Source organism: Brassica napus, chromosome A9 (assembly GCF_020379485.1).
Source record: "Brassica napus cultivar Da-Ae chromosome A9, Da-Ae, whole genome shotgun sequence".
Lineage (NCBI taxonomy): Eukaryota > Viridiplantae > Streptophyta > Magnoliopsida > Brassicales > Brassicaceae > Brassica > Brassica napus.
This window is the reverse complement of record NC_063442.1, coordinates 34004802-34023736: the sequence shown is the minus strand read 5'-3', so window position 1 is coordinate 34023736 and position 18935 is coordinate 34004802. Positions and strand designations below refer to the sequence as shown.

General features: G+C 35.0%; 4 protein-coding genes and 1 long non-coding RNA gene across 8 annotated transcripts; 2 read left to right on the top strand and 3 right to left on the bottom strand.

The window, feature by feature from the left end:
- Positions 1 to 402: 402 nt before the first annotated feature.
- Positions 403 to 2602, bottom strand: LOC125578439 (secreted protein C-like). Its single transcript, XM_048741111.1, has 2 exons — positions 1626 to 2602; positions 403 to 1538 (listed from the first exon to the last, which is right to left on the bottom strand). The coding sequence occupies exons 1-2, from the start codon at positions 2221 to 2223 to the stop codon at positions 1294 to 1296; spliced, it is 843 nt and encodes a 280-aa protein (XP_048597068.1). The 5' UTR covers positions 2224 to 2602; the 3' UTR covers positions 403 to 1293.
- A 2544-nt stretch (positions 2603 to 5146) lies between these two features.
- On the bottom strand, positions 5147 to 8047 carry LOC106366106. Its single transcript, XR_001273595.3, has 6 exons — positions 7881 to 8047; positions 7665 to 7754; positions 7105 to 7214; positions 6528 to 6761; positions 6140 to 6197; positions 5147 to 5302 (listed from the first exon to the last, which is right to left on the bottom strand). It is a non-coding gene; the product is annotated as an uncharacterized LOC106366106 (long non-coding RNA).
- Positions 8048 to 9722: 1675 nt separating this feature from the next.
- LOC106366107 (serine/arginine-rich splicing factor RS2Z32) lies at positions 9723 to 11685 on the top strand. Of its 4 annotated transcripts, none has more exons than XM_013805663.3 (7): positions 9723 to 9830; positions 9988 to 10102; positions 10412 to 10451; positions 10571 to 10666; positions 10767 to 10960; positions 11030 to 11131; positions 11218 to 11685. In XM_013805663.3, exons 2-7 carry the CDS (start codon positions 9996 to 9998, stop codon positions 11528 to 11530), a joined length of 852 nt encoding a protein of 283 aa, XP_013661117.1. In that variant the 5' UTR covers positions 9723 to 9830; positions 9988 to 9995; the 3' UTR covers positions 11531 to 11685. The 4 variants fall into 4 exon arrangements, with proteins under 4 accessions (XP_013661117.1, XP_013661118.1, XP_013661119.1 ...); XM_013805664.3 differs by having other exon boundaries at positions 9725 to 9830; positions 9981 to 10102; XM_013805665.3 differs by having other exon boundaries at positions 9748 to 9830; positions 10222 to 10451.
- A 1045-nt stretch (positions 11686 to 12730) lies between these two features.
- Positions 12731 to 13391, bottom strand: BNAA09G33770D. Its single transcript, XM_013803739.3, has 2 exons — positions 13164 to 13391; positions 12731 to 13078 (listed from the first exon to the last, which is right to left on the bottom strand). The coding sequence occupies exons 1-2, from the start codon at positions 13294 to 13296 to the stop codon at positions 12810 to 12812; spliced, it is 402 nt and encodes a 133-aa protein (XP_013659193.1). The 5' UTR covers positions 13297 to 13391; the 3' UTR covers positions 12731 to 12809.
- A 917-nt stretch (positions 13392 to 14308) lies between these two features.
- On the top strand, positions 14309 to 16079 carry LOC106366108 (29 kDa ribonucleoprotein, chloroplastic). The gene is made up of 4 exons (XM_013805666.2): positions 14309 to 14804; positions 14932 to 15033; positions 15223 to 15642; positions 15738 to 16079. Exons 1-4 carry the CDS (start codon positions 14421 to 14423, stop codon positions 15801 to 15803), a joined length of 972 nt encoding a protein of 323 aa, XP_013661120.1. The 5' UTR covers positions 14309 to 14420; the 3' UTR covers positions 15804 to 16079.
- The last annotated feature ends 2856 nt before the right edge of the window (positions 16080 to 18935 follow it).

Here is an 18935-nt window from a genome sequence, read left to right as displayed (position 1 = left end):
AACATAAAAATTGGTTTTGTTTAAATATTTGGATAGGAAATCAATATATATTTTAAGTATTTTAGGTATTATAAGTATCGTTTAGCTATTTTAAACATGTACCTATAACTATTTGTGTATATTTTCAAGTATTTTGGACAACTTAAAAGCGTCTTATATATTTTGTATATTCTTTTAGATATTAAATTTAAAAATAATTAATATATATAAGTATATAAATCTTGTTCGGATATATTCAGATACCTAAAATATTACGGTTTGGATCAGATTCGGTTCTGGCTATTTAGATACTAAAATTTTGAACCCATTTGGATATCTAACCAATTTTGGTTAAAGTTTAATACTATTCTTTGGATCGGTCTTGGTTCGGTTTTTTAGATTCAGATTTTTTGCCGAACCCTATATTTTTATTGTGACAAAATTTTAAATGAAAATGATTAGTTAAAGTAATTTTTTTTTTTTTGCATTTTTATAGATCAAATTTTTTTATGTATCATTTGAAAGCGTTATTTTTAGTTTCCTATTGGACCCAAAATATCTTAGGTACTGACCCAACGTGGAAAACGTGAGGTTTAGAAAGGTTGCTGGATAGAAATCAAGTTATTGCTAGACACTTGGCCTTAGAGTGATACAATGTCCCCACGAACTCGATAATAGTTAGGCTTCTGTCAATTTTTCTTTGTCAAACAACTAGTGGCTACTTTGCTCTTTTTGTACCCAAATATTTCTTTTGAAATGTGAGGAAGCAAAAAAAGGTTGGACTTTATATGTAGAAGTTTAGATGTAAGATTTAGTCTGTGTTTTTTTTCCTTGCATTCTATGTTGTTTTGCTGTAAAAAATATTACAACTTTTAAATCACTTTAATTGTTGTTCTGAAAAAATAAACTAAAACCTGAACAAAAAAATTGTAGATGATGTAGGTAGGCTTTAATTTAAAAAATAAAACTACATCATTTGGTTAAGATTAGTCATTTAAAATAAATAAAGCTAAAGTATAAAGTTGAATCCCAAGCGATCATCACATATATTCCAAAATGTCTTGAAATTAATCTTATATTGTTGAGTTTTTTTATCAACAAATGTGATTTTTCGAAATTTTTATAAATTTTAATTATGTACAAAACTTACTTAAGTAATATTTAAGTGGGAAGTCATCTAGTTATTAACTCTTCAAAATCTTTATGTAATAAGAAAACCTTAAGTAAGAAAAAATAGCAACTCTAATAATAATATTGCATTAAGAAAAAAGAAGCAAAAGAGGCAAAAGGGTTGAGTCGGATAGACGAGAGGACTCAGGCGCCTGGGAGAACGCTGAACTTCATGTTATAGGTACGGCAATAATAGCCGTTATCCTCTCCGCATGCAAAAGAGTAAGGCTGTGACATTGCAAGAGTAAATTTGAAGCTCTCTTTAGATCCATTCTCCTCCGATGAAGCAATCTTATTTCTACTTTCGAAGTTGCAGGTCCTGTAACTCCACAGATTTGTTTGCAAGTACACGTCATGTCTTCCGTTTGTCATATTGTTGTACTCGAAAACTGCAAATAAATCAACAAGAATTTTAGCCAAAAAAACTATTTATAAAATCATCTAAAGACACAAGAAAATAGACAATATATACTTACCAAGGACATCGCCGACATGGAAAGTAGTCTTGGAAGCCCATTCTTCAAGATCCACCCCGTAGTTCCATCCACGTGATCCTCCCACTACGACCTCTCTTGGTGTTGCAAAGACCGGGTTCCTTGAATCGTTATCGTCTGAGCCTGACCTCGAATCGTTATGTTTTGATGAGCCTGGCTTCGTTTCATTATGGTTATGGTGCGATGAGCCTGGCATTGTAACATTATGGTTGTGGTTCGATGAGCCTTCAGGCTTCGTGACGTTATGGTTCGATGAGCCTGGCTTCGTAACGTTATGATTTGATGAGCCTTCAGGCTTCGTAACGTTATGGTTCGAGGAGCCTGGCTTCGTACGGTTTGAGTCGGACCTCCATCTCCAGCCTGACCGTGTGTCCCACTTCCAACTCCAGTGCGAACCATCAGGGTTTGTACCCGAACCTGAGGCTGATCCGCCTGAGCCGTGGGATTCCCAACCCGAGCCTGAGCCTGAGCCTGAACCGGAGCTCCAACTCCAGCTCCATGCCTCTGAGCCTGATGAGAAGACGCATGCAAAGGCCACAAGGATTACCAGTAACTTCGTTTGTGAAAAAGACAGCGACATCTTTTCTCTTCTTCGTACGTGCTTTTGATTTTGAGCAATTTGTGATTTTCTAATTGGGATGCTTTCTTCGAGGGTTATAAGTGTATGTATTTATAAGAATACCGAGGTCGGCATCATTAAACCAATTCCTAATATATATTGGAGAAAACAAAATCCTTTTCCAACAAGGATCTCATGTTTCTTCAAACTTTTTTTTTCTTTCGTGATATGCCATAATGATACGTATATTTTAAGTAATTAAATTTCATAATTTATATTGTTAAACCATCGAGATTTTAGATATAATTATTAAATTTCATATATTAAGTTGTAACACAATTTGTTTTTTTTTTGGTAAAATGTTAAGCAACACAATTATATTTTTCAAAGACTAACTCCAAATATACAATACTCGAAATGCTCGACGTGATTGTAAATATTTATACTATGCATTTGGTGAAGTAACATATACATCTAAGTATAAGTCAAGGATTGGTTCCCCTCAAACTTGGAATGCACATGCAAAGTTAAATTCGTTAAGATTTTATCTGGAAACAAACAGTAGTTTGTTTTATTTGAATTATGATCAACGTAACTATTAGGCGATATTTCTCTCGGCCGTTAAAACACCTTTTTCGTTTTTTCAGATTTGAGGCCCTCTCCGGTCCGGATTTCCACACTGGTGCTGTGAGAGGGTCTCATCCTTCTTGTCTTTTCAAGTTTAAGTTTGTGTTTGGTTTTTGTTTCTTTATTTTTGTTTTGGTGTGACTTTCCGGTGAAGGATTATGCCTTGTATCAAGTGATGTTGGGATTCAACATTAGTAAGTGCGCTCTCTGTTTTGGAGGTGTTGATTTCTTGTGACTATGGTGGTGTGAGGCTTTGTTATTTTGTGTGGTTGTGTGATTTCTGGCTTGGTGTATGGCATCTTGTCTCCTCCCCCAAAGAAAATGAGTTCCTAAAATAAAGACTCAAATCTCAGGATTTAGAAGAGAAGCTTGCATCGGTCTCCACCTACGTCCATCTTTTCAGATCGCTTATTGTACTTTGCATTTCAAATTTGTTCAATGGTAAGCTAACTTGGAACAAACTTGATAAAGGCAATTGAAGAAAAAGATTTATCTACACTATGAAATTTTTTGTTTTGATTTTGTTAAAGATATTAGAAGTTCGGATGCTACTGCTCGAATGAGAACATCTAATTTATCTTATTTCAAAATAAGACCGGTTTAGTATTGCTAATGTGTCATCACTAATGTTTATCCTTGCTAGTTTCCGATGCAGAAAGACGATTAGTTTCTCATTTTTATCTTGTGGTATTCTTCTTTGATGATGTAATAGATTGCAAATCGTTATCAACAAAACAAAGCGTTTCAAAAAAACATCAACGTATATTATAAATATGGAAAGAAAATAGGAACATCAAATCGATAGTGACAAAAGAGAACATTTTCCCAAAATGTAGAAAAGCATCATCAAAGAATAAAGGGTTTTAGTTTCTTTTTGTAGAATTCTGGTAGTTATTTAGTGATATTCCCTTGCAGTTTTCCGCTGGTTGCTTACTAGCAATATGCCAAGCTTCACACTCAGAAATCGTATTCTTAGGATATATCCAGCTAAAACTGATTTTAACACCTGAATACGTTTTCATTTTGTGCCTTCTATATGAATCAAATTATCAAAAGATATAAGACCTTTAGATGACTTTCTACTTTGATCACAATGTTGTTAGTATGAAGCTTATGGGAGGTGTTCAATATAACAAATTTAATGATTCCTTCCCTTTTCCCTTTCCATACTATAGAAAATGGTTGTCACATCTCATTTGATCTCTTTTTGATTTAGATTATTTATCCTTGCAATATAGCCGGACAAAAGTTGCCATATAAAGCATCAGATCTTATGGGGTTTTTTATTGATAGGGCCTTAAGTGCTCATATATTGATTTTTATGGTGTTTTCCTTTAAATTATTATTAACAATGTTATTTCTGCTTAATATCCTGATTTTTAGTACTATACTAACCAATTTTTGTATATATTCGGCAATGGCTATATATTAGGTTTAAAAAAAACTGTATAATAACGTTTTCAAACTGAATGAATAATCTTACCATTGAATTAAAACATGAACGTGAATGTATGTGTTAGCATGTTTGACAGTTTAGCTTTCGCATTTGCTGAGAAGATGACAAGCTACGGGGGTGAACTAAAAGTTGTCTTGATCACTAACATCAACACCAAGGTTGTTGGAAGTGAGTTATATTGAATTGACTTTACTCTACTGCCATAATTTAAAAATATTATGTAAATAAAAATATGATTGTACTTATAGAAATAATTATACTCCTTCTATTTTTAAAAAATGCATATTCTAGACTTTTCACATATATTAAGAAAACTCATTAAATATGCATTGTTTTATGTGAATAACAATTTTTCATAACTTTTAGCCAATAGAAATTCAATAAACATCATTAATTTTTTTGAAACTTACAATTTTTCATAAAATCATACATTGAAAAAATAAAAAATGTATCTTTTTGAAACAATTTTTTTTTTCAGAACATACATTTTTTAGGAACGGAGGAAGTATTTCTCTAAAAATATTTATTTTTAGTCATAGCAATAAAAAAAACAGTTAAGGGAATATTTTTTTTAACATCAATACTATTAAAACAGAAGGCCCTTTTTTGAGGTACCCTTCTCTTTCAACAATATTTACTAGACTCTGCCACTGGAATATTTTAAGCTATGTTTTTAATTTAATTCTGTATTTTTCTGAGATTTCTTTTATTTAAAAAACAACACCTATATTTACTGCCTATCGAAACTATGTGTATAATTACATATCAAATTAACACCTTCTTGATGCATTTTTCAGTTAGTAAACGTTGTTAAACGAAAAAAATAGACGATGCTTCATCTACATATTAAACGATGGAACATAATTTAAAAAACTCAATTGCTATAACACACTGATTTTCATTTTTTACACAGTACATTTACCAAATCTTTGTATATTGATAATGATGTTCCATCGACACTGAAGCTTCAACGATTAAAGTTTGAAGGTTTCCCTCTCGAATATTGGATTCTGCAAGCTTCCAAATTAAAAAAAAAATACATTATGTTAATATCAATGTATCGACCATTCATCACTTCCAATCAAGGTTTTGGTTACAAACTATTGCACCCTTCAAACATACATGTTGCACTATTCAAACTCCTGAATATCAAACTTATTAATGTTCAGATTCGTTTTTATAAATTTGTAAGCTTGCATTTTTATATGTATAGTATGAGTTACAGACGAACCCGCAAAACCACAAATCCTTTTTTATTCATTGATTTATTAAAATTAAGCAATGTCAAATCATACCAACCCCTAAACCCCCAAATATTTTAAAAGCAGCATGCATTAGTTTTGAATCCTTACGGGATTAACCATTGTGCAATATACTCGGCCAAATTATTGAATTTGCAAAGATTTTCACATCAGTAACCGAAAATATAAATATTAAATCACAACAAGAAAGAGTGAATTTTGGTAACTGAAATATCGATATAATGCCATTAATCTAAATCATAAATACCCACCCAGCCAATCCTATTGTCCCATATCTTCGATGATTGTAATAACATAAAATCAAAACAAGAAAGCGTGAATTTTGGTAACTGAAATATCGATAATAATATACCACAAAATCTAATGTTCCATAACTTTAATAAACTAGAAGGTCGAGATAATATATTTTCCTAAACTCACGGCCCTATTTTATAACTATTTGAATGAGAATATTCTGAACCTCATGCCTTAAATTTTCTTATATATATCGACCATCTAGATTCAAAGCAAACATGCCATCTAGACTCAAAGCAAGCAATGTTGTTTTCTATACGTTTCTCATATAATGTATTCTAAAAAAAAGATGGTGTACCTTGATGAGATTAGGCCATGAAAACAACTTGGTTTATTGAAGCCAAAATCATGCATACCTGGAAACCATCCAATGTTGGGTTTGGTGAGACTTTAGAGATCTTTTTTTCTTTGAGCAAAGACTTTAGAGATCATATTTGCAGACAAAAAGGTAAATACTACGACATTTTTAAGTTTTCAGTTTACGAGTTGTTTTACTGAGATCGTGAATAATGTGTTATTCTTTAAAATATCTTTCAGTGGATCAAAATTCATGATACTTGCAGGAAGAACAATTTGAAATCGTTGGGGGATCAATGCTAAAATAAAAAAAAAAAAAATTTATTTAAACAAATTAGTGTATAATTATTTGGGTCCATACGAATACGAAATGTGTAGAAATCTATTACCTGATTTACGTTAGATACAGTTTCATGCCATCACAGTATTATCCTAATCTCCTTATTTGTTTTCCTTACGTATATAATCTGTAAAAAAAATCATTAGATGGTATTATCCTAATCTCCTTATTTGTTTTCCTAACAATGAATGGATATTAAATAGTATGATGGTATTCATCCGAACACTTATCTTAAAATGATTGTTTGTTGTGCACCAGCGTGGATGACAACATTTTGTAATACCTGAAAATGCTCACAATATAAAATCAAATTATTGTTTTGTACTTATTAAGGACAGTCTATATTATATTGTAATAGTAAATAATTGTGAGTAAAAAATATAATGTTTAGTTCAAAAAAACCCGTGATATATTTTACCTCGATAGATGTTTAATTATATGTATTTTTCATTTGTGGAGATGTTTGTGAACTAAAAACAAATCACCTTAAGAATAATAAGGAGAAAAATATATAATAAATAAGAATGAAGATATGAAATATTACCATTAAGGATCGGATTAAGAGAAACAAATGGCAGATAGCTATGACAGATCAATAAGAGAAACAAATGTAACTGAGAATTTACCATTAAGGATTGGATTAAGTCCTTCTGTCGGAGATAGCCATCTTCTTCTCTTTGCGACAGAGGAACCGACAGGTGAGAGAGAATATTTTTTGTTTTCTTTTGTCGAACACCTGAAATTTTTTTTTTATATCTGTCGATAAATTTGATGGGCTTGAACCAATATGTTTTAATTAAAAAAAAATCAAAAGACCCAAACAAAAGAAGATGGCTGTAACATTTAATAAAAAAAATATATTGTATAACAAAGATTAATTTTATTTTTATTAATTACTTAATTTTAAATTATCTAATTTATTTATATTAGCTATTTAAATATGATACAAAATAACTGTTAAATATAATAAACATTTTGGATAATAGTTTTCTAAAATAGTTGACGCAAAAACAAAGAAAAGCTAATTAACCGGAAAATATAACTAAATTTAAAGAAATAAATATATTTTTACAGACATTTAAAAAAAAAATTAAGACACAGAATATTAACTTCATAGATCCTTGCAAGCAAAAAAAAGATCAATAATCAATGGTATGAAACAATTTACTAGCAATCGAAGACAAACCTTTGGAGACTTTCTCATTGAATACCTAATTGAATGACCTCACCACAATCTTTCTATGAATGCCTCAGATTGGCTTTGAATTCATCGGATCTATTCCATTTAAGCCATGGGACAGTACATGCAAAAGAAATTAAAAACAAAAAAATAAATTGGTTAGTAGAATCATGGAGTTCAACTATCTATCAACGATAATGAAAATACAGGAAAAGAGCAAACCTTGGAAATGATGCTTAGTCAAATTGTGGAATACCCGATTATTCTGCTTCAGTCGCCATTTGAGTTTATTTATTTTTTAGAAACCTAGATTTTGTCTGAAACATGACAAAAAATACGTGGACTCTATTGGAAAATAAATAACAAAACCATGGACTGGGCTTGAGCCTATTTTGAAAATTCTGGCTTTGCTAAACATTTTGTATTCAAAATACAACCCATCTTGATAATTTGTATTCAAACTTATAATAATTTTTTGGTTTGGCCCATTAAAAAGCCCAATCTAAATTATATAAGAAATTAATAATTTAATTGAAAATTATAAACATTATTATAAAGTACAGTTAAACCTCTATAAATTGATAATGTTGGAACTACACCAAAACTATAATTTTTTTTATTAATTTATAGATATACTAATTTATAGAGATATTAATTTATCGATATACTAATTGAACCAAAAAATTCATTTTGGGACTATAAAATTATATTATTTTATAGAGATTTTTAGTGTATATTAATTAATAGAGTATTAATATTAAAGAGGTTATACTGTATCTATTACTACAAATAACATTACAATTTATTTTTTAAAATTTAATGGCTAAGATAAAAATATGTTATCCTATATCTAGCAAAAGAATAATAATCATATTGTGTTTCTAAGTTACACTTAAGCATAAATATTATATGTGTACGATTATATTTATGCATAATTTAAAATTTGAAACATAAAAAAAATCATAATTTATCTTTGTGTTTTATTTAACAATATAAAATATATACTGTTAAATTAGATGGATTTGTTATGTATGGACATTTTACTCGGATTGAAAGATCCGAATCAGAACCGATCCAAAAATACAGGTTCGGCTCTGGGTCCGGATTCATGTTAAAGTATTTGTTGGGTCTTTTTTCTTATAACTGCGGATCTCGGTTCGTGTACGGGTCCTATCCGAGACTCGATCGGCTACCCAAGTACCCAAATATTATTGTGTGTATTAGGTATATTCAAGTGATTGGGTATATTTTTGTATTTTGGATATTCCTTAAAGTTTCAGATTCGGGTTTTGGGCATAATTTTATTTTTGGGTAAAAATTAGATTTTCAAAAAAATATAATTCGGGTACTCAGTTAAAATTTTGGGTATCTTTTGGTTTTCGGGTCTGATTTTGATCAATTTTCATGTATTTTTGTGGTTCTTTGGATATTTTTAGAGTTTTCAATATATTTCGAGTTGTCGGGTCCAGTCCGGGTATTTCGGTTCCTAAATATCTGAACCAACCCAAATCCGAAATATACTCAAAAACAGTGGGTATTTTACGGGTATTAGAATTGTAGATCCGAACTGATCCGGATCCGACAAGACTCGACCCGTAACCGACCCAAAAAATTATAGATATCTATACGGATCTAGATTTCCAAAACCCTAAGGATCCGAAACGACAAGACCCGGTCCAAACCCGATCCAAAGACCCGAGTGCCCATGCTTAGGATATGTTGTACTAAGTAAAAAATAAGAACAATTTTCTCAATTATGTATCTCGAAATATAACCCGGGTATTGGGAATCTTACAATTTTGTTTCCTATAAAATACAACCGCAGTATATATGTTTTGATATGTTAACAAAAACAAATCTCCGCGTTTTGAAAACACATCCCGCGCTTTCAAAGCGCGGGTCAAAATCTAGTGCTTTTATTAGTTTTATAGTAGATTTTTACCATAAATTTGACTCAAATTTTGCCGAAAAATGCAAAAAAGTTACTTTTAAAACAAGTACCGTTGATTAAAACAACCACAACGAATCTGAACCGTTGAATCTCGTCGGTTCCGACATTTATAAGATAAGGGGTCACGAATCCAAAACTTTTTTTTGAGTCCGCGGTTCACTTTCTTCTTCGTTGGAAATTAATTAGGGTTACTCTCCTCCTTCCATAATCGCCGTTTCAAGGTACGAAGAGTCTGTGTGCAATTAGATCCTCTTTTATTAATCTTCGTTCTCTTAATTATCAGTTTCTCGAATCTTCCCTGTGATTTTTTTTGTTCTTATCTATTTGATAAGAGATTCACTCGCATGCGCCTGATTGATTATGATGCAAAGTTTGCAGCTTTGACAATGCCTCGATTTGATGATCGATATGGAAACACTCGCCTCTACGTCGGCCGCTTGTCATCTAGAACTCGCAGCAGGGATCTTGAGCGTCTTTTCAGCAGATACGGAAGGTATTGAATCCGGAATGAATAGTCTTAGGGGAGAAGCTAAGGGGTTCTTTGTCTTGCTACTATTGGGATCTAGGGTTAGTGTTTTGTTTTCTTTGTTAACTTAAATGATGTTGTTGAAGGTTTCTCTGGGGGGGTTTGCCTAACCTGGAGATGTTTGATGAGTGTACTGTGGACTTGGTGTAATGGGTGGCAACTCTCTCGCCTGGTGTATAGAGAGTGCATCGGCGATTTTGTTTCTTGATTTAATTGCATGTTTTTGACTGGAAGTTCCTTAAGTAATGATGGGCCCCTTGATTGCACTTTCCACAGAGTACGAGATGTTGATATGAAGCGTGACTATGCCTTTGTTGTAAGTTTAATTAAATACCTTTCACCTTTTTATCAGAGGGTTTTAATTAGTCTATCCTCGAACACACACACACACACACAAACATATGTATTTTGGCCCTCCTCACATGTTGAGAACAGGAATTTAGCGATCCTCGTGATGCTGATGACGCAAGATACTATTTAGATGGACGAGACTTCGATGGGAGTCGCATCACTGTTGAGGCTTCAAGAGGGGTTAGTTGTTTGTTTCTGTCTCTGTATTATTGGCTCCTCTACTAGTTCTATGTAAATTACTGATGATGTCATTCAAAAATCTTTCATTTTATCATGATAGGCACCTCGTGGTTCTCGGGACAGTGGTAGCAGAGGTCCCCCTCCTGGTTCGGGTCGCTGTTTTAACTGCGGTGTTGATGGTCATTGGGCTAGAGACTGCACAGCAGGTGACTGGAAGAACAAATGTTACCGCTGTGGTGAAAGAGGACACATTGAGAGAAACTGCAAGAACAGTCCTAGTCCTAAGAAGGCCAGGTACTTGTACTTTAAATTATTGTTTCCTTTAAGCTGATGCTGATACCTCTTTGGATTGTAATGATCCAGGCGTGGTGGAAGCTACTCCAGGTCACCAGTTAAATCACGCTCCCCTCGCCGCAGAAGAAGCCCAAGCCGGAGCCGTAGTTACAGTCGTGGTCGTAGCTACAGGTTAGAAAGCATGCACTAGATCGTTCTTGTGTTTGCATGAAGCTATGGATCTTTTCTTATTAACTGATGCACTTTTGTTTCATCAGCCGTTCACGATCGCCAGTGAGAAGAGAGAGAAGCGTTGAGGATAGATCACTTAGTCCTAAGCCAATGGAGCGATCCGTATCTCCCAGAGGCAAAGACCAAAGCCTGAGTCCAGACCGAAGAGTCGTAGATGCAAGCCCAAAACTAGAAAAGCAAGATGGGTCGGACTATGAAGGCAGCCCAAGAGAAAATGGTAATGGCAAGAGCTCTGTGAGTCCCATTGCGGGAGGTGAAGAAAGTCCTCAAGACAGGAGCCCCGTTGATGATGAGCCTGAGCTTAACCGTTCTTCCCCTAAAGGCAGCGAGTCACCTTGATGGCTCATTTTCCCCAGCAGGGTAAGAATCTCAATGCATCATTGTATGTTGTTCCTTGAACTTTTACTTTGTTGACTCGTTGGTTTGTCTTGAGACTACTTTTAAACTTTGTTATGTTTCATAAATTTGTTTTTATAGCAAGACATTTTATAATATTCTCGTTTGTTAACTCTCGGAAGAATAAAGCTTTCAACTATTTTATGCTTTCTCTATTTATGGTCAGCTGTTTCTGTTAAAATTGCTCCTGCAAAATGTATTCAGCCTCAAAGTAACTCTTTTGGAACCCAACGACTAAGTTGGTTTGTGTTCAGCCTCAAAATCCTGCTCCGACAAAGCATACTATGCGAAACCTTGAAAGTCCCAAGAAGCCGATGAGGTGTGTAGTTCGGGTTCAATGTTGACTCGGCGAGGTTTTTTGACTATGGCGTTTGAAAGAAGCGTACTGGCTTCGTGTTTAGGAACATACCGAGCCTCTTGTGTTGGCCGTCTTTGGTTTGCTTATTTAGTAATGACTCATAAGTAGCTTACATTAAATTCATAAAAATAATAATCAAAACTTTCGTAAACATATGAAATACTATATATTATACAATTTTAAATTTGTCTTCACCTCAGCTGTTCCTCATTTGCCTATTTGTCTCCTTTTGTTTTTTGTTTTATTGAATTCATTAGTCTTCATCATTAGTCTTCATAGTTTTTTTTTTGGAGAAAAAAAGATATTTAGAAATACCTCACTTTTTTAATCTTAACAAGACGCTCTCTACTGCTCTACTACTTTCTTGGTCTCTCTCTCTTTGGGTGCCTCGCTCGAGCTTCGAACTGGTCACACGTTGCACAATGAAATGCCATCGCAGACCAGCGTGCTACAAGAGGTGGGCATTATAAAACTTTTCAAATGTCTATATATATTCAAATGTTTCTTTTAAGTAGTAGTGTACTAAAGCATATTCAAATGTTTATCTCAGAGGCATGAATGATTAAATATTTTTCTCAAAAAAAAACATATAAGATTATATTGTTCTGGATAATTTTGAAAAAATAATGCATGCGATTTTACAATTTGAGTCAATATTGTACGTTCTTCTATTCCTTAATCCGTCTTAGAATCAATTGCAACCTATTAAAATATTTTCAAATATTTTAACACAAGGCATAGAGTAGTAGAGAGGTTGAGTCCCACGACTGTCTACTGAAATGTAGTTTGCAATCAATTATCTTAATATTATCATTTAGATCGCAAATTTGACAATAACTACCATTAGCAAGAATGCATGCGACTTCACTTGACAGGAGCAAGAATGGTATATAGAAGGAGGAATGAAACAATGACGATGGCTCCAACTAATGTGAACTTTGGACTTGTCCAGAGCATGAGATTAGATCTCTCTGTTCTTTTGATAGGATCAACTTCTTCCGACAACGGAAACTCCGATCTCGGAGGATTCCACGTCACGTACTTGTCCACGTTGAACTGAGAGAAGAATGTCTTCTTGCTTTGTTTCTTGAAACTCTTCCACGCTTTGTCCCAATCCCTCGACGATTTATCACCTGAGACCATAATAAATCAAGAATCTGATGTAAGAACGAGACAATAAGCACTAGCTTCGAGATAAACTGATTGATTCTTTCTCACCATTGTCGTTTTTGGGAGATTCGTCGGGGTTCCCTTTGGAGCAGATGAATCTAGAGGAAGATGAGAATCTAGGGGTTATCAGGCAGAGATTGGAGGATCTTAACACGGAGGAGATTCTAGCAGAAATGTTCATCGTTTCAGTACGGACAAAAGAGGATCTTGTGAGCGTTGTTGTGTCTTCTTCGATTCTCTGCCGGACAATGTGATTTTCCTTAGCCTTTCAATCTCTTGGTCCATCTTCACTAGCGACACGTGGGATGTGAATGGGTCCCGTTTCTGTGCGAACCGGGTTGGCTATTACTTGTTTAACGGTTAACAGCTTTGGGAAATATCAGCTCAGGACCGGACATTGCTAGCTTTAACACCTAACCGGTACGATTTATATTTAGAAAAGTTGGGCCAACTTGTGTTGTAGGACTTGTTAGTTACATGACTGTGGGCTGAGTAGGCCAAGAAGTGGTACTGAGCCCAATTCTCAACTCTTTCCGGTTCCTTAGCAAATCACTAATAGGAATCTTAATTGAAAATTCTGCAAAGGCTATTAAGTTTTTGGTTGGAAAAGCTTGGTGAGAGATAATGATAATTAGCAAACAAAGGCCTTTTCATTTGTAAGAAAAAAAATCAAATATCAAAAAACAAATAAAACTAAGTAAGGTTAACATTATTAACATAGACCTCAAAATGATAAGTTTTCAAGAGGGGGATAAGTAAGGACAAGTTGAAGATCCATGCTGGAGCATCAGTCCATAGTATCTAGTTGCATCATCCTTTGGCTTCTAGTTAGATCTATCTTCTCACTAGACCCACTCTCATATTTTCTTCTCTTAATCTCCACTGTCCATTCAAATTGAACAGACAAGATCTTATCACACAAACCATTCACTTCAAGTTCCTCAATTGTATTCTTATTGTGAAATTATGAATATATTTTCAGTTAATCAGTAACATAAGTTAAACCAAAAATAGTATGAAAAAAATAAAGTGACACAATATTTTTTTTCTTACAGCAGAAAATTGAATAAATTTCTATTATTTTACCTTTAATAACATTTGAAATGTATGTACACAGCTGAACAAAAACAATTCTTATTTTACGAAAAGTTGCAAAATAAAAAGATTTTTAGATTTTAACATCCAAGTGGGAGATAAATATCTAAAAACTGGACTCCTTTATTATCTCCTCACTCTCAAATCTCCCGAAGAACCCTTAAATTAAACCTTATCCCCTCCTCAAAGCACATCGAGAGAGAGAGAGCCATGTCTGCCTCCGCTTCCTCCGTTTCCCTTTCTTCCTTCAACCCTAAATCCCTTCCTCTCTGCATTTCCCGCTCCGCCTCCGTTCTCCCACCTTCCCTCTCCTTCAAACTCCACTCCATCTTCGCTTCCTCCGCCGTCAAATGCTCCTCCTCCCCCGCCCAACACCCGTCGCGTTTCTCCAGAAACGTCGCCGTATCATCGGATTTCGAGGTGGAGGAAGACGACATGTTCACCGACGATGATTCTTCTCCCCCGCCGACGCAAGAGCGCAGCTCCTCCTTCTCCGCCGACCTCAAACTCTTCGTCGGTAACCTTTCCTTCGATGTGGATAGCGCTCAGCTCGCTCAGCTGTTTGAGAGCGCCGGGACTGTTGAGATGGTTGAGGTATAACTAATTATCTTCCTAAAGTTTGGTTCTTTATAGCTTTTCTTCAAATGGGTCTTTGAAGAGAAGTTGAGATTTGGTTTTGTCTTGGTTTGTGATGAAATGGTGGGTTTGGTTTTGTTTGTAGGTTATCTATGATAAAGTGACTGGCAGAAGCAGAGGTTTTGGATTTGTGACAATGTCCACTGCAGCTGAAGTTGAAGCAGCTGCTCAGCAGTTTAATGGATATGTAAGGAGATAAACTGTGCTCTTGTCTTATTGATATTTTATTGAATTGCCTATGTGTGTATGTTAATACTCTGTTTGGTTTGTGGAGGCTTTATGGTTTATGTTTTTCTGTTAAAGATGCAAGCTTGTCTTTTTAGATATTTATACCTTGGGGTTGTTTTTGTTAAGCTTGTTGTCATGAACATTGCAGGAACTTGAGGGTAGAGCTTTGAGGGTTAACGCTGGACCTCCTCCACCGAAGAGGGAGGAATCATTCTCCAGAGGACCAAGAAGCGGTGGTTACGGTTCTGAACGTTCCAGTTACGGTTCTGAACGTTCTGGCTACGGGTCTCAGCGTTCAGGACGTTCTGGTTACGGGTCTGAGCGTTCCAGCTATGGGTCTGGGTCAGGGTCAGGGTCAGGGTCAGGTTCATCAGACCGTGTGTATGTGGGAAACCTTTCGTGGGGTGTTGATGACACGGCTCTTGAGAGCTTGTTCAGCGAGCAAGGAAAGGTTGTTGAGGCCAGGGTCATTTACGACAGGGACACTGGTCGATCAAAGGGTTTTGGGTTTGTGACACTCGGCTCTCCTCAAGAGGTCACAAGAGCCATCAACTCTTTGAATGGCGCAGTAAGTAGTGTTATCACTTCTCTTCACATTAAGTGTTGTTGTATTTGTCATTGTGCAAGCACACTCTCTTATACACATTTTGTTTTTCTTTGAAGGATTTGGATGGAAGACAGATTAGAGTCTCTGAGGCTGAGGCTAGGCCACCAAGGCGCCAGTTTTGAGCGACCATGTCACTTCACTGCTCTCAAAGAACTGCAGATTCTTGAGGTGTATCATGTATATCATCTTGAGTTTTGGGCTTTGTTTCTTAATTTTAAGTCGTTTTGGGCTTTGCTTTTATTTTTGCAGACTACTTAGGGTTTTGGACTTTTACTTATTTCTTCATTATGCTGTTTCGTTAACTTTGTTGTCCACCAAGTGTATGTGGACCGTTCAAAAGAGTGTACCATTTGAATCTTAGACGGATGTTTTTGCTTTACTAAAATTTCTTCAAATCATAGTATTCGATCCCAGTTTAAAATGGGCCTGAGCAATAGTATATAGATCCTCACGTCTGAATGTGATGCCACTTTCTCGGCAAGTCACGTGGCCTTACCACTCACAACTCGAAGGCTCTGTAGCAAAGGTTCGCTACAATAGCCCTGTTCGTTTGGTTGCCGCAGGTTTCGGCGGCAGCGGCAGCGTCAGCGGCGGCGGCAGCGTCAATGAGGACAGTTGTTGTTTGTTTCGCAGACGCTGACGCTGCCGCTGCCGCTGCCGCATATCATATCGCGACCGCAGGTTTTATCGGCGTCAGCCGCAGGACGCAGCGTTCGGACGCTGCCGCTGCCGCCGGTTCCTGCGTCAACGAAACGAACAAGAGTTGACGCAGAATGTTGACGCTGCCGCTGCCGCTGCCGCCGGTACCTGCGGCAACCAAACGAACAGCCCTAATAGCGTAGACATTAATAGTAGCTGCAACTGAATAGCATAAGAAAAATCATTAGTACGTAATAATATTATCAGCGTAAAACACACATTTACTGAGCTGACTAAGTTTGTTAATAGTTTCAATCGTGTAAACCGCGCTTGTTAAGATGGCTTTTGTAATTCTTGTTAGATTGTTTAACTTTACACCTGTTTATCTTAAGTTCTTAACCTTATATATATACGCGTACGGCGTATCAGCATAGTAGTAGACAACTAACAAAGCAAAAGATCAGTGGTATCTGTTTGAACCGAATTCGGTCGGAAACTAGTAAGAAAGACGAGCACTCGTAGGTGGGTCGAAACAAATGCGTTTTATTAAATCAAAGGATGTTTATCCGGTCTATAAATAAGGAAATATGCGGTAGAAAGCAAGACGGCGAAAGCTAGTTTGCTGAAAATTACAAATCGGCGAGAAAGAGAAATGAAACCCTAGTTCTAGCCGCCGAAAATATGTGTGGTTGATTTCAGATTCGTTTTTGTTGCCTCTACATGTTCTTATATAGTCGATCAGTCGTCCTTTGGTGACTTAATTTGCCCTTCTTCGATGAGCTTTTAATTCGTTGGACCGAATGGTCGGGCCGCTGTATTAAGCCGTCAGGTCAACTGCTTTCAGTCACTCATTCGATCGGCTAAAAGCAGTCTTGAGTCGAGCGAACTAAACGGTCCGTGAGCCGTATCAAACTTTGCAACTTAACCAACTTAATCTAACCAAACCTAACCGGCAAAACCAAGTATCATAATAGTAGGATCGAACAATCACCAATTATCTTGATATTGACTAATCCGACAATGCCAGATTAGTGCAAACCATGTATATATATTGTGCGGATGTCACGTGACGAAGGGTATCTTCGACGCCATTGGTCTATAAAAAAAATTGTTTTGAAGGGAATGCTAAGAACAAATGGGACATGGCAATAACCGAAAGAAGAGAAGGAAACATTGAAGTGAAATAATGGAAGATTTATGTCTCATAAATAAAGAACACGAAAATAATGAATTCACTTTGCTCTTTCTCCATCATACTTCCACCACTCTTCCTACCTGCAAGTTAAGCGTTTTCTTCCTTTTTTAAACTCATCTCCTTTTGTCCTCATATATCAGTTCCATAAACATACTAAATATTCCTTGTTATTAGAGATGCGTAATATTATAGAGTTGATCAAGGCTATGTTATCTCTAACAAAAATAACATAAAATGTAATAAGAAAAACATTTTAATGTTATTATTTCAAGCAAATATATAAGAATACTATAAACTTCAATTTCGCAGTGATAAGGTGGTAATTTGCCCTTTCTATCATTAGCATCAAATTAAATATGGTTTGTCTTAAAGTACACTTTTTGTCTGAACGAATTAGAAGGCAGGGAGCCTTTTTACTGCTCTCCTGCTTCATTTGTATTCTCGGTGCCACACACACACTTTATCTACACACATCAATACACAAATTCATATTTGACTTCATCATATATATAAGCTTGTGTTATACTTCGAGAGCACTATCTTTAATTGTCTATATCCTTTTTTGTTTATTGTTGAGAGTTTCTTGAAAACCATAAGCCTTTTGTTCACCAAAGAAAAAACATAATCCTTCTGCTTCTCACTCTTCTTCGCAGCTCTCTGATACTCTTTTTACGACAACTTACATATAGCAAAACTAAATTTACTTGGGTTTAAATTTTTTTAAAGTAACTAATCGAGTAATGTAGGTCTTGTATCTTTTTTTTTTCAACGATATGTAGGTCTTGTATCTAAAGTGCACTTTTGTTATAAAATTTAACCAAAGGCAAATGAACCTTTCTTGGGGTTTTTGCCAAAACTAACCCACAACTTGATTTTAATCCCAAACCTATACCCAAACTTGAATCAAATGCAAAACTAACCTAAAAGCCTAATGAAATTACAGCTCAGCCTCTTGTGACCAAACAAAAAAACAGAAGCAATTTTTACGAATATATCCCCAGTAAATCGTCTGAGTCGTCTGAGATGTTGGAAGTCGTTTGAACGACTGAAGTGTAAGTCGTCTAGTACCAGTTTATTTTAAAAATAATTTATAAATCTTGTAAAAATATATTTTGATGCGTGAAAAATAAAAATCAAGTAATTATAAACAGTTTTAAGTGATATAAATTAAGATATGATAAAATTGATTTGTTTTGAAGATAGATGAGTGGAAGTAGTGAATCATGAAATACTTTGGTTTAGGAGTTTGGCAAACATATGTTGCAGTATTGTATGTATTGTTAGGGTTAGATTTTGGAAAACTAAAATGTTTTTTTCAAAAATTATTTTCACCTATATGTGTTTATTTCTGTGTATAGTAAACAATTTTCAAGTTTGATTTGGTTTTATGAAGTGTTTAATTAGATAATTAAGTTTAGGG

Bases quoted from the DNA above. Each gene is read 5' to 3' on its own strand.
- LOC125578439 (XM_048741111.1), bottom strand. From the start codon at position 2,223: ATGTCGCTGTCTTTTTCACAAACGAAGTTACTGGTAATCCTTGTGGCC. The intron at 1,539-1,625 runs GTAAGTATATAT...ATTTATTTGCAG, and splicing joins CCATGTCGGCGATGTCCTTG to TTTTCGAGTACAACAATATG.
- LOC106366108 (XM_013805666.2), top strand. From the start codon at position 14,421: ATGTCTGCCTCCGCTTCCTCCGTTTCCCTTTCTTCCTTCAACCCTAAA. The intron at 15,034-15,222 runs GTAAGGAGATAA...TGAACATTGCAG, and splicing joins CTCAGCAGTTTAATGGATAT to GAACTTGAGGGTAGAGCTTT. The intron at 15,643-15,737 runs GTAAGTAGTGTT...TTTTCTTTGAAG, and splicing joins TCAACTCTTTGAATGGCGCA to GATTTGGATGGAAGACAGAT.
- BNAA09G33770D (XM_013803739.3), bottom strand. From the start codon at position 13,296: ATGAACATTTCTGCTAGAATCTCCTCCGTGTTAAGATCCTCCAATCTC. The intron at 13,079-13,163 runs GTGAGAAAGAAT...TTATGGTCTCAG, and splicing joins ATCTCCCAAAAACGACAATG to GTGATAAATCGTCGAGGGAT.
- LOC106366107 (XM_013805663.3), top strand. From the start codon at position 9,996: ATGCCTCGATTTGATGATCGATATGGAAACACTCGCCTCTACGTCGGC. The intron at 10,667-10,766 runs GTTAGTTGTTTG...TTATCATGATAG, and splicing joins CTGTTGAGGCTTCAAGAGGG to GCACCTCGTGGTTCTCGGGA. The intron at 10,961-11,029 runs GTACTTGTACTT...GTAATGATCCAG, and splicing joins CCTAGTCCTAAGAAGGCCAG to GCGTGGTGGAAGCTACTCCA.